Source organism: Notamacropus eugenii, chromosome 4 (genome assembly GCF_028372415.1).
Source record: "Notamacropus eugenii isolate mMacEug1 chromosome 4, mMacEug1.pri_v2, whole genome shotgun sequence".
In the NCBI taxonomy this organism is placed as follows: domain Eukaryota; kingdom Metazoa; phylum Chordata; class Mammalia; order Diprotodontia; family Macropodidae; genus Notamacropus; species Notamacropus eugenii.
The window spans coordinates 88,627,290-88,641,495 of NC_092875.1; the positions used below are offsets into that span (position 1 = coordinate 88,627,290).

Consider the following 14,206-nt stretch of genomic DNA (forward strand, 5'->3'; position numbering starts at 1 on the left):
GCCCTAAAAACTCTCAGTTGGATCACAGACACATGAACATGTTAGAAGATTCACTCCCAGGAGCCTGGGGAATCCCCCTGGGCAACCTGGGGTTGTGCCTGTCTTGCACTCTCAGAGGAAGAGAAGGGGATAGGAACAGACATTTATAAAGTGTTTACTATGTGCTAAGTATATGCTAAGTATTTTACAAATACCATCTCATTTGACATGTAGAACATGTAGGATGAGGGAAACGCTGCCCTTCACAGAGCCTGGGGCCCCACTGAGGCAGGTACCCTTGGGACCTGAGTCTGGTTCCCCATGTCAGGCCTCCCTACCCAGCCTGTGGGTGCTCTGCCTCCAGCTATTACAGAGGGACAGTCCAGGGAAGGGGCCAGGACCCACCTCACTGGGGTTACTCTGAGAGAGACATCAGCAGTATGGCCTTGGCCCTATCATTCCCTCTTCAACCCTCCCTGACCTGTGTACCCTGGCCTGCTGCTGGATCCTGTCTCTGAATAGTTCAGGCTGCTTTTATCTCTATGTTTCAATCGGGAGAGTTGGAGGAGGTGGGAATACAGAAAAAAAGTCACAAACCTGCTGCAAAGGCTTGGCATATAGGTACTATTCCTGAAAAGAGAAAATATATGTTTCAGTCTTCAGAGGCCATCCATCCCCAGGATTCCTTAGGAATCATTGCCCAGAACAAACCTATCTAACTTCAAATCAAGGAATCAAATCCATCCCACAAGGGTCTCTGACTCAGCTTGTCTTATTCCTGTGGTTCTTGCCATCTAGTTGGGCCACAGTTAACAATCACAGCTGACTTCCAGCTAGCTAGGGCTTCAAAGTTTGCAAAGTACTTCTCGTAGATTATCTCACTTGATCCTCAAAGGGGCCCTGAGCCGTTTGGGCTATAGGAGCCATGATCCCCATTTTACAGATGAGGAGACTGGCTCAGCAGTATGCCCACAACACCCAGCTAGTGTATATAGGGGAGGTGGGATTTGAACCAAGATCTCAGCTGACCATGAGACAAGAGTGGAGCTTCTTCATCTGTAAAAGAAGGATGAGAATGCCTGCCCATTTCACCCTGTAAGAGACAGGAGCATTCAAGTGAATTATGAGATTTTCTATGAGAGAAATGTAAAGTAATATAAAATATGCAAGTTATGGTTGACATCTTGTGTAGGCAGAAGAAGGAAAGGTACCAGAGAACAACTTCACAAATGAGTAGGACTCAATATTTCCCTAAAACCTTCATCTTTCTATCATTATCAGAGGGCAGAGGGAAAAGAATGCTGGACAGGAAACAGGGGGCCCAGTTATGAGGTGGGGTCATTAATAATACCTGGACTTCCTAATACACAGTGTAGTAGGGAAGTTCCAATTAGATCATGTACACACAGTATTTCGCAACCCTTAAAGTAATTTGTTTTTGTTGAGTTGTGTTTTCAGCTGTGTATGACCCTTAATGACCCCATTTGGGGTTTCCTTGACAGAGATATTGGAGTGGTTTGCCATTCCCTGTGCTGCTCTTTTCACAGATGAGGAAATTGAGACAAAGAGACTTGAATGACTTGCCCAAGGTCACAAAGCTAGCAAGTGTCTGAGGCTGGATTTGAACTCAGGCCTTCCTGACTCTAGACCCAGCACTCTATCCACTATGCCACCTAGAGGCCCATATATGTGTGTGTAGATGTATATATGTGTTTTTTTACACATATATGGTTGTCTGTGTATATATGTATATGCATACACACACATCTCTATACCCAGAGGATTTCTCAAAAGTTATTAAAGTTTTAAACTGCACTAAGGCTTTTGAGGCCTGCTCTTTTCTTTACCTCAGTTTCCTTTTCTGTAAAAATGCGGTAGAGAAGTAAATGGCAAACCACTTCAGTATCTTTGCCAGGAAAACCCCAAAATGGGTCACTAAGAGTTGGCCAAGACTGAAACAACAGAATGACAACAAAAAGCCTTTTAGGACACCCTGCACTTATTTTGGTTCCAGTGCTTTCACTGATACTGAGAGTGGCCAATCTACTAGTGTAGATCTACAATCCTTAGCAACCCACAGGCACAGAGATTTGCCTGGGACACTGTGAAGTGTTTTGTTCAGGGCTAAACAACCAGTACATGTTAGAGGTTGGACTTGAACCCAATTCTTCTGGATTTGGAGACCAGCTCTCTGCCCACTCTGTTTCCTTCTCTTATTTCCTATGTTCTGTCTCCCTCCTATATAGAAGGAAAGCATACTTAGCTCTCTCCATGTCTCACCTAACCAGAACTCTAGGCTGAATCAAAACTGGGAAGGAAAGTTTCTCATTCTAGGGAATTGAGTCTGCTTGAGGAGCTGCCTGGACAGTGGTCTCCTGGATGAGCTGTCAAGGGCTCACTAGATCTGGGGGCTACAAAGACAACTAAGTTTGTCACTTACTTTCAGGTGGGAAAGTTTTCTGGTTCTTGTCTGGAAGTAGAAGAACATCTAGATAAAGAAAAAAAATGATTAAAATGCTAAAATTCAGTGCAGTTTCAGCTATGGGGGAAAAGGGGTAGGGTTCTATTATTGGAAGGGCTGGAAATCAGTGTAGACTTTTCAGAAAGTTATCTGGCTTTATTCCATAAAAGCTGCAAAACCAATTCAGTAGTGCTGGAAGAGAAATTTAGAGACCAACTACTTCAACCCCCTCATTTCACTGATAAAAACCAAGGCCAAGGGCTTTGTCTTAAGGTGGATGTTACTTTAATGCTTTAAGAACCTGCAATTTCATTGGGGTGGACACTCCCTCTGCAGTCATGGATACAAGCTCCTGCTGGAGACAAGGAGCCTTCAAATGAATTAGACTGGTTCTGAAGTGGGGAATTTTTCCCAACCTCTCCATTCTTCCCACCCAGGTCCTTCTGACCCAACTTACTCCAGTGGTCCCGGATAATCAACTTGGCAACTTGGAAAGCAAGTATACTGCCCTCAGGGACAGTCACTGTCTTCTTTGTGTTCAAGTGACCCTGACCCTCACCCTGAGGAGAGAAGAAAGAGGGCAGGAATCACAGATCTAGAACTGGATGGTTCCTTAGAGCTCAGTTTATCCAGCCCTGTCCTTCTCAGGAAATCCCATCTCAGAGAGAGGAACAGACCTGTCCAAGGTCACACAGCTGGAATTTGGACTCAAGTTCTTTGACTCCAAATCCAGTACTCAGACATTGCTAGGCTTATAGCAGGGACCCCAAGATTAGGGAGTGGAGGAAGAGCAGAAGTCGGGATGGAGTCTGGGTAGGAGTCAGTCTCTAGTTCTCTGCAATGAGGAGAGAGGGAATTAGAAGAAATAGTAGGCAGAGTCTGTGAGCTACAACCTGAGCTGGGCCTTGTCACATGCAGATGTGGATGAGGACAACAATCCACTTTCCAGTATTTGCAGGTGTCCCCTAAACCATTTCCCTAGAACTATTCAACCCCAGCCTGTCTCTCATTTAATCAGTATGTGTGTGTGCATGTGTGTATGTGTATGTGCATGTATGTATGTGTATGTATATGTGTGTGTGTTCCGACTTCCTTATCAAACAGTCCTGAGAAGTCTCATCAAATGTAAAGGAGCTTCTTAGAATCGGGAGGAAGGGAATGCAGCAGTTTTCTGACTTATCCTACTGTACTACACATCCCAACTGAAGTACCCTTGGATTATCTGCTGTTGGATAATTACCCACACCCCTAAAAATGGTTGAGAACTGGCTAAGCACAAATTACCCACACTAGGATTTTCTATTTTTTTATGGATATGCACCAAACAACATGCAGGAAAGAGACCTGGACCTGCTGAGTCTTCAGGCCTAGTCCTGGTCTTTGGCTGCCTATTGGGATTCTCTGAGAATATGAGGTTTAGGTTGGAAGGTCAAGGGATGCTGGAGCCCTAGGGCCTTCTTCCTCCCCAATTCCATCTCTTCATCAGGTGAATTCTAACCTGGACACATGAGACTACAGGAATGGTGACCTTCCCAAAGCCTTCTGTATTTCTAGAACTCTTCAGAATGGCCTCTTTCTGGATCTTTATGGCTTCTGTCACAACATACAGGTTCTTTTCCCGTTTCCGAAGCTGCCGAATGAGAGAGGGCTCTGGTATCTTCAGTTTCCTGTAGGAGAGGAGAAGGGAGTGCAGCAGGTAAGGGGTTTGGGATTGCCTCTCCTATCCCCCCCAGTTATGACCTTGCTCAAGGCCCTCTACTGAATGCAGCATATTTGGATTTCCTCGGGCTACTGCCTTGGCAGGGTTCAGATGGTGGGAAGTGGGGGTTTGGACTCAGAGGATGGTTTGTGCATGTTTGGAAGGACTAACGCTGTGACAGGAGACAAAAGGACCCCTGTCTCCTATAAAGGTAAACACATTTTAGGAGAGATATCATTAAGGGAGGACCTCCAAGGAAGGGCCACCAAGGTGATGGTAAGTTTGAAAGAAACAATTAAATGGGAAAGAAACAGCTGAAGTAAGTGGGCTTGTTTAGCCTGGAGAAGAGGGAGTTTATGGGGACATGATGATTCCTGTCTTAAAACATGGGCAACTAGATGGTGCAGTGGATAAAGCAGGAGTCAGGAGGACCTGAGTTCAAATCTCACCTCAGACACTTGACACTCACTAGCTGTGTGACCTTGGGTAAGTCACTTAACCCCAGTTGCCTCATCCTGGGTCATCCCCAGTCATCCTGTTGAATATCTGGTCACTGGATTCAGATGACTCTGGAGAAGTGATTCTGGTGACCTGCACAGCCCTCCCTCATTCAAAACAGTCAAGTGCAAGTCATGTCATTATTTCTCTGATGGCATTATTTTGGCAATGAAGGGTGAACACACATTTTCTCTTAAAACATATGAAGGATTGCCATGGGGCAGAAAGAACAAATTTATTCCCTTCTAGCTCCAGAGGGAAGAAATAGGACCAGCTCAAGGATGTCCCAGGGAATATCTTTCAACCCAGAGTAAAGAAATATTTCCTAACAATTAGAGCCTTTCAACGGAGGAATGGGCTGCCAGGTGGAGTAGCTAGTTCCCTCTTGCTGGAGACCTTTCTGCACAGACTGGGGATGCTATCAAAAGGATTCCAGAATCAGGCAGAGCACCTGACTAGATCCCCCTCTCAGATCCCCCGCTCTCCACAAGGGTGGCTCTAACCTGTGTCTGGTTCCTTTGGGGTCCTCTATGTTGTATCTGAACTGTTCCACCCCCACATCTCTCTGCACCCCATCCTGCATTTGCTGCTGCTACCCCAGGGACTTGGGGTATCTTGCTCCCTCCCCCATTTGCATCTGCTGAAGTCTCTGCTCTCCTTTTCAGGATGAAACCTTCCCTTTCTCAGCAGAATATGATGTTTCTGTCCTCCTATTCCTCCTAACACTTTATTACAGAATCATGGATTGAGAGCCAGAAGGGACCTTACAGGTCCTCTAACTCAACTTCCTCATTTTCAGAGAAGGAAACTGAGGCCCGAGAAAGTTACATGACCCATCCAATCTCATATGGGTAATAAGCAATAGAGACCAGGATGGGACTCAGGAGCTCTGATTTCAGAGCCAGTGCCTTTGCTACATGCACATGAATGAGAGTAAGAGGGACAGTGTGAGAGTGAGAAAAGCTTGCAGAGAAGTTTTTAAAAAAGATTTTTCATTGACATTTTTTGTTTTTACATGACCTAGATTTCTCCCCATGTCCTTCTTTTGCCTCCTTCTAGGAAATCAGTTCTTATAACAAAGATTTTTTTTTTAAAAAGTGGAAGAAAAGAAAAAAGTTCAGCAAAACTAATCAACATCTTGAAGAAAATCTGACATGATACGCAGTGTTCCACACCTGTGGTTCCCAAGGGGAGCTTCCTTCTCTTATCTCATCTTTGAGCCAAGTTTATTTTTTTCTAATTTTGCAGCATTCAGTTCCCATTATTTTCTGGTTGTTCTTTCCATATGTAGGGTCATCATTTTTGGAGCAACTGGTGGTGCAGTGGGTAGAGCACCAGGTCTGGAGTCAGGAAGATCTAAGTTCAATCTGACCTCGGGCTCTTACTAGCTGCGTGACCCTGGGCAAGTCACTGAACCTGATTGGCTCAGTTTCCTCCTCAGTCAAGTGAACTGGAGAAGTAAATGGCCAAACCACTTCAGTATCTTTGTCAAGAAAACCCCAAATGGGGTCATGAAGAGTCAGATATGACTGAACAAGTTATTGTTTAGATTTTTTTCCTGTCTCTGCTTGCTTCACTTTACACCAGTTTGTATAAGGCTTCCCATGAGTCAATGAATTTATCATGTGGGCCTTTTTTTTTTACAGCATAGTCATATTCCACTACATTCATGTACCCTATCTTGTTTAGCTATTCCCCCTATGAATGACTCTCTTGCTTTGTTTCTAGCTTTTGCTACCACAATAAGTGCTGATATCAATGTTTTGGAATGTATAGAGCTTTTCTTTATGAAAATAATCTCCATGAGAATATATTCCTACCAGTGTTGTCTCTGAGTCAGAGAATATGGGCATTTGAGTCATTTTCTTTGCATAAATCCAAACTGCTTAACAAACAGGTTGTATATTCACAGATCCACAAACAATGCTTTAGTGAGCCTGGCTTTCCACAACATTTCAACATTGACTATTCTCTATTGGGGAGAATGGTCTTTTCTTCTTTGGTCTTACATATATCTGTAAGTTGCTGCTATCTCTTGATTATAAACCCCTATTAGTGATATTTCAAACCAAGATTCCCCCCCTCCCCAGGGCACCGTTTTCCTTCGTATCTTAGGTGTGTTAATTTTGTTTGTGTAAAAATTTTTAAAATTCATATATTCACAATTACCTATTTCATCCTTTAGAACTGCATGAATCCCTTTTGTAGTTAAGAATTCATCTTCTATCCATAGTTGGGAAAGGTATGATCTTCTCTCCCAGTGTTCTGACAGTGTAATCTTTAATATTTGGATCACATATCTATTCAGAATTCAATACAGTTAAACAGTTCAAAACAGTTAAAAAGGACCCAGGGATGACCCATTCGGGGGCATGGTGTTGAAGTCAGGGGACTGCAGGTATAAGCTGTTGGTCTAAATCTAATTTGTGACAGAGTTCTTTCTTGTTTTTCTTGAGAAATATGGAATTCACATACCCTTTGATCCAGCAATACTACTATTAGGTCTGTGTCCCAAAGAGATCATAAAAAAGGGAAAAGGACTTACATGTATAAAAATATTTATAGAAGATCTTTGTGGTGGCAGAAAATTGGAAATTGATTCACCATCAATTCGTGAATGGTTGAGCAAGTGGCAATATATAAATGAATCGGAATACTATTGTGCTATAAGAAATAATGAGCAGATAGATTTCAAAAAATCCTAGAAAGACTTACATGAACTAATGCAAAGTGAACCAAGCAGAACCAGGAGAACATTGTACATCAACAGCAACATTGTATAATGATCAACTATGATAGACTCAGGTCTTCTCAACAACACAGTGATCTAAGATAATTGCAAAAGTCTCATGATGAAAAATGTAATTCATATCCAGAGAAAGAACTGATGAAATCTGAATGCAGATTCAAGGATATTTTTTTCACGTTCTTTGTGAGTCCTTTTTCCCTTGGGGTCTATTTCTTCTTCCACAACATGATAAACATGAAATATGCTTTACCTGATTGCACTTATACAACCTAAATTAAATTGCTTACAATTTTATGTGTGTGTCTGTGAGAATTTCAAACTCAAAATTTTCAAAGAATTAGTGTTCAATATGTCTTTATGTGTAAGTGGAATGTTTTCCTAGATCATTTATATTTTGAGAGTTATTAATGACTGGATTACTGAGTTCAATTATTCCTTATTCTTCCTTGTCTAGTCTGTTCCATTGCTCTACTTTTCTGTTTTTTTAACCAATATCAGATGATTTGTTGATTTCAGCTTTATAGTATAGTTGAGATTTAGAAATACTATTCTTCCTTAGACTCAGTCCTTCAAAAGTTATGTCCCTTTATATTTATATGAGGTAGATGGATCAGGAAAGACTTCATAGAGGTGAAAGGAGATTCAAAAGCCGGAGATAAAAAACAGAGGAATGAAGCCAACCTTGAGATAAGTGACTAGTGTGGGACTGAGTCTCAGAGGAAGAAGGGAAGCCAGAGTCCTGGCTTCAAGAGATAGAGAAACAAAGACTCTGGAAGTGAGAAGGGTGAAGATGGATAGAGAAAGAAGAAGGTGGCTGGCCATTTTCTTCTACAGAGGAGAGAGATATTTTTTACTGAACATGTGTTGAGTACTGGGAAGGGAGCTGCCTACTGTGACCAGTTCCAAAGCATTATAGAAAAATTAAGCGCATTTGAACTGATCTAAATTCTTAATCCATGCTTTTGATCTATGTGGGGAATGAATGATATTGCCCCTTTCCTCTTGGAGTGATTGTGTTAAGTGCGACTCCAGGGCTGTAGGTAAATGAGGCAGGAATACAGGTAGTGGTTTTGTTCCTCTTACTAGCTGGCATGAAAAGTTTCTTCAGGGACATGTGCATCCTGGACATGAACACCTGGTTATTCAACTGGGCCTGAGTGTCCATCACAGCTGGGGGCCAGAGCAAGCATTTTAAGTACTTACTATATGCCAAGTGTTGTGCCAAACAGTGGAGACAGAGATACAAGCAACGTGAAAGAGTCCCTGCTCTCAAGGAGTTCATATTCTAATGGAGAAAAACAACAGCCAAAACAGCTAAAAAGGACCCAGGGATGACCCATTCGGGGCCTGGTGTTGAAGTCAGGGGACTGCTTCACTTCACTGTGTGAACTTGGGCAAGGAACTTAACCCTGCTGGCCTCTTTCCTCACCTGTAAAATAGCTAGAGAAGGAACTGGCAAACCATTCTAGTGTCTCTGCCAAGAAAATCCCAAATGGGATTATGAAGAGTTGGACAGGATTGAACCAAGTGAACAACCACAAAGGTCTCTTTCATCATTAAATCTTTTGCTCTGCTATATGCTGTGTTGAATGATTCACTCCTACCTAATCAGAGATAGGCTCCTACCCTAGGCTGCACTGAAGAGGAAGGAAGTCTAGACAGCCTATTAGCTAAGTAGTTTACCCAGGAAAGTAGGTGCGTCACTAGGGACCCACCAGCAATCATCATGAAGCTTCTTGACTGGCTGAGAATGGGTTTGGAATTTCAAAATGAGCTCAGACCAGAATACCTGGTGAATCAACCACAAATCAGTATAATAAGGATGTTTCAATGGGGAAACTGCCTTTCTGCCTCCACAGGCTCACGCTCAGCCCAAAAGAATGTGTCTGATGGTGGGCTGGATTTTGAAACTGGTCTCTATAGCATCCTATAGAATTAGTTAATGAGATAATTCTTTCCCCTTCTTTCATGCAAAGGGTAGAGGGGATCAAAAGTGGAATCAAAAGCTTTCCTCCAACACTAAAAAAAGAAAAAGTCTATGTAGCACCTGTGGAGGTGGACACTGTGCTAACTTCAGAGGTAACTTCTCTGAGCCTCAGTTTACTCATCTGTACAGTGAAAGGATGAGACCAGATGACACCTCAATTCCCTTCCTACTCTGAATCTTGGGTCCTATCATCAACTCCAAAGGTCACAAAGAGAGAATACTTTTCTGCACAGCATGCCCCTGATGAAAAGCATTTCACATCCCTCTTTTATATATTTAACTGCTTAAAGGGAGCTATGCTTTCTTAAATGAATCCATCCTGGGCAGCCAGGAGAGGGCAGCAGCTTCTAGGTTTTCAACTTCTTTGCTAGCATTATTAAAAAAATGAGACTCAAAGATAAGCTACTTACCCATAGTCTAAATCCAGCATTCTTTCCCGGGGATTGTATCGCCAGTGCTCACAGGACATCTCCCCCCAGATGTCCTTCTGATGCCTCAAGCTCAACCAGCCTCAAGTCAAGCTCATTCAACTGTAAACCAGATGCTTTTCCTGACCTAACTTTTTCTGCTTATAGCAACTCTGTTCACACAGTCTCCTATGTTGATAACCTGGGAGTTACTGCTGGCTCTCTACTCTGTCTAATGTCTCACATCAAATCAGTGAGTAGGTCCTGTTGATTCCATCACCTTTCACATCTGTCCCCTCCTCCCAGTACCCACTGCCTCCATCCTCTTACAGGCTTTAATTGCCACCTGCATGAACTAACCCAGTTGCCTCCAAATAGCCCATCCTGCCTCCTGTATCCTCTCCCTGCTTTACTCTGTCCTTCCTATTACTGCTAGACTCATCTTCCTCCTCTGTCGATCTGGTCATGTCATTCCTCTGCTCAAAAGCCTTCAGTGACTCCCTACTACCCACTAAATACAGTTCAAATTTCTCTGTCTGACATTCGAGACCTTCCTTCAATCTGATGCCCTCCTACCTTTCCTATCTTACTTCATAGGACTCCACTCCATGATCTTTCCATTCCATTCAAACAGGACTGTTTGAAACTGCCCTCAAAAAGGCAACTCAAAACAACTCTGAGGTTTCACCTTCCATCCAGAAAATTGGCAGAGATGATCAATACAGACATGAGCAATGTTAGAGTGGCTATGGAAAGACAGGCACACTGATGCACTGGAGCTGGAGCTGTGAATTGGTTCAGTCTTTCTGGAGAACAATTTGGAATGATGCTGGTGTTCACATCTTTGACCTGGAGGTCCCACTGCTAGGCACGTATACCCCATAGAGGTCAAAGACAGAAGGTCATATTCATACTAGCACTTTTGATGGTAGCCAAGAACTAGAAACAAAGTAGATGACTTAACAAATCTTGGCACCGGAATGTATGAGTGTGAGAAATAAGGAATTTGAAGAATTCAGAGAAACATGGGAAGACTTCTCTGAAATGATGCAAAATGATGTAAGGACAAGAAAGAAGTGGCTACAATGGTGTAACTGGGTAGAGCAAAAACAAAATTTAATTCTGTAACTCTAATGACACAGCTTGTCTTTAAGGAATTAAAGGTGAGAATATGAATCTTCCTCCCTTTCTTGGAGAACTACAGATGAGGAACATTATATACACAGGCAGACTCAGTTGCCATGTTGACTAGTTTGATGACCCATTTTTTCCCTTTTATTTTGTACTCTTTGTCTCATGGAATGGATTGCTAGCTGGGGAGAGACATTTAGGTGTGGAGGTGGTATAAAAACAAAAGATAACATTGCATTTTTTAAAATTCACTGTCCCTTGAACATGCCTTCTTTGCTCAGGGTGTTCCCTGTTCCTGAAACGTCTATCCTCACCCTCTTAACCTGTTAAATTCCTATCCATGAATTAAAGCTAAACTCAAATGTCCCTTCCCTCAGTAAACCTTTCCAAATTGCTGCCTGTTGGGAATAACCTTCCTTGGACCTCACTTTGTATCTTGCTATTATATTTATCTATTATTGGGAGTTGTTGAAACAGATTTTTCTCATTCTGCACTAGACGGTGAGTCCCACGAGGTTCGGAATAGAGTCTTATCCTGGCCTCAGACAAGACAGGACATTTGTGGATGTTGACATGAAGTAAACAACCCCTACACAAGGAAAGCTTTGCCTCTCTTTCTCTCTGGTTGCCCCTGGGACAATTTCCCTTGATCTCACTCCATCTTCCACCTTCCCCCACCCCCAAAGAGAAGTCACTAGAGCTCTCAGCTCATCATGTCCATTCTTCTCACCTTTCCTTTTGTAAGCAGTCCCAGGTATTAGGGGACACAGTGAGAGTCTTGACCTCGAGGATGGTTCTGTTTGACTCTGAGGTCTGTCCTGAAATCTTCACCTCCACAGAGTCATTCACCTCCACACTGCCAGACACCTTCCCATCCACCTCAATAATGAAGAGGACTGGTTCATGCTGGGTCACTTCTGTGTGGAGAGAGGTCAATCCTTAGCTAAAATCAGCATTCAATGTGGGCCAGCATGGGACAAGGTAAAGGCATCTGGGACCCCAGCTTGATATGGACTTCCCCAGTCACCATAACTCACAGTTCTGTAGCACTTTATGCTGTACAAAGTGCTTTCTGCACAACCAGTGTGTGAAATGGGGAGTACAAATATTATCATTCCCATTTTACAGAGGAGGAAACAGAGGCTCAGAGCAGATAAATGACTTATCCTTGGTCATACATCCAGTAACGGGAAAGAACCAGGGCTCAAACCCGTCTCTGGCTTGTTCCATGGCTCTGCATTGCCTCCCCAGTTCACCTTATCCACTATTTAGGGTGGCTGGACAAAATGTTCCAGACATCAAGACAGCATGTGCCCATGTAGTCAGTTCTAGGAAAGCTGTTTATTCTGGCCAAGCCTGCTGAGTCCATTTCTCCTTCATACTCCATCTCAGCAGCCTTCCCCAGCTCCTTCTCTCACCCCATCACCTGCCCAAAGGACTATACCTGGTTCTGGGGAGCTCGGATCCAGAATGTCCTTGAGAGTCAAATTGAGGCAAACATACTGGGACCTCCAAAACAAGGAGCTCTTGGTCTTCTTCCGGAGCAGGGAGTAGGGACTAAAGCGGGTGGAGCTGTTGAGACTGTCCACAGGAATCAGTTCCTTGTTTTTACTCAGCTCTCGGACCACATTCTGAGCTGCCCACTCAAACACAGAGGCCATGGTTCTTAGGAAAGACAAGGGAGAAGAGGGGACAGAAGCTAGTTAGTCTCTCTGACTGCATAGTCAGTTTAATGTTTTGCATATAATCCATCAGCCAGCCAGTCAGTCCAAAAAAACATTTATTATGTACCTACTATGTGCCAGTTTCTGTGCGAAGTATTAGGCATACACACACACACACACACACACACACACACACACACACACACACACACACACACACACACACACACACACACACACCCAACCAAAAAACGAACAACACATGCCTTGTTCTTGAATAGTTTCCTGAGGCCCCATCATGCTCGGCTCCTTCTCCAACCCTATTACCTGTTCTAGCATTGGGGTTGGACTCCCTTGACCAGACCAGTGCTTTCCCTTAAACAGGAAGAAGATGGGGAGTTTAACCTTGGCCTCTTCCTCAAAACTTATCTAACCTAGGGCAGCCAAAATTCCCTTACTTTTACCTGCTTGGCAATAATATCCAAGGTGGCCTATGCTGCCTGAACCAAGCCTGCAGGTCTAATGATCCCATAGTATTTAAGAATTAGGGCCCCTAAAACAGAGTCCAAGATGAAACCTCCCTAAACTAAAATCTGTTACTATGAGATTCAGGGTTGGAGAAGGAGCAGAGCATGGTAGAGCCTCAGGAAACAGTTCTCTAAGGTCCTAGGGTCAAGGTCAAAGTTGGGGAAACTGATAAGGCTGCCTATCTTCTCTCAGAATAGACTGTGCTAGGGAATCGCATCAGCAGACCTCTCTAGCCTTTTTAGATCTCTTGGCATACCCAAGAAGAACCAGGAGTGGGGAAGGGACTTTTTAATGCTCTGGGAGGGGTTGTGCAGGCTACAGGCACCTAGTTGGTTCTGCCTCAGGCTATTTTCCAAGGTGCCCTCCCACCAGATCCCCTCTCCTCCCTGCTTTGCTCCACGAGGCAGCTTACCTTGGCAGCCTTGTCCTATGTGGGTATGGCTATGTGCATATGGGGTGGGGTGGCTGTCTCTTCCTCCCTCTCTTCAAAGAGAGATTTTGAGAGCTGCTCCCCAGTGCAACCAAAACTGAAACCTTTTGCATTCATCAGCTTCTTTGTCTTCTCAAATATGTTGATATTTTGCAATGACCCTAACCTTCTTTCTGAGTCATTCTGATCCATCTGACAACACTTTGGTTGGTCTCACTTCCTAGATTCATCAGGGTTTCTGATCACTGACTTTAAGGTGAGGGTAGGGTCCTGTCTCTTGCCTTCCTTCCTTCCTTCTTTCCTTCCTTTTCCCAAAACCTTAAACCCAGTGCACTCTGAGACTAGTAAGAGTTTCTGTTGGTTTAGTTTTTTTTTCTTTTGTTAATTAAAAGGGCCATTCCCTGACTACTTCTTAAAGAGGCCTATTCACCGAATGGGCATCACCTCACTTTAAGTAAGCACGTGAATAGGCCTAAAGTAAAAAAGGCCAAGATCTCCCATTGCATCCTGGGCCATCTCCAGTCATCCTGATGAATATCTGGTCACTGGACCCAGACAGTTCAGGAAGAGAAAGTGAGGTTGGTGACCTTGTATAGCTCTCCCTCACTCAAAACAAAGTCAAGTGCAAGTCATGTCATCATTTCTCTGATGTCACAGTCTTCTTTGAAAGTGA

General features: G+C 43.5%; 1 protein-coding gene across 1 annotated transcript in view; it reads right to left on the reverse strand.

Annotated features, from left to right (window-relative positions):
- The window catches only part of LOC140500337 (gasdermin-D-like), a 29,956-nt gene extending 16,323 nt beyond the window's left edge, over window positions 1-13,633 (reverse strand). Inside the window, exons 1-7 of the mRNA XM_072602828.1 lie at window positions 13,516-13,633; window positions 12,356-12,576; window positions 11,642-11,828; window positions 3,939-4,107; window positions 2,898-3,000; window positions 2,420-2,467; window positions 577-609 (exon numbers count right to left, since the gene is read on the reverse strand). Coding sequence (XP_072458929.1) covers window positions 577-609; window positions 2,420-2,467; window positions 2,898-3,000; window positions 3,939-4,107; window positions 11,642-11,828; window positions 12,356-12,572 — 757 coding nt within the window. The 5' untranslated portion in view covers window positions 12,573-12,576; window positions 13,516-13,633. The remainder of the gene's footprint in view (window positions 1-576; window positions 610-2,419; window positions 2,468-2,897; window positions 3,001-3,938; window positions 4,108-11,641; window positions 11,829-12,355; window positions 12,577-13,515) is intronic.
- Window positions 13,634-14,206: the final 573 nt, after the last annotated feature.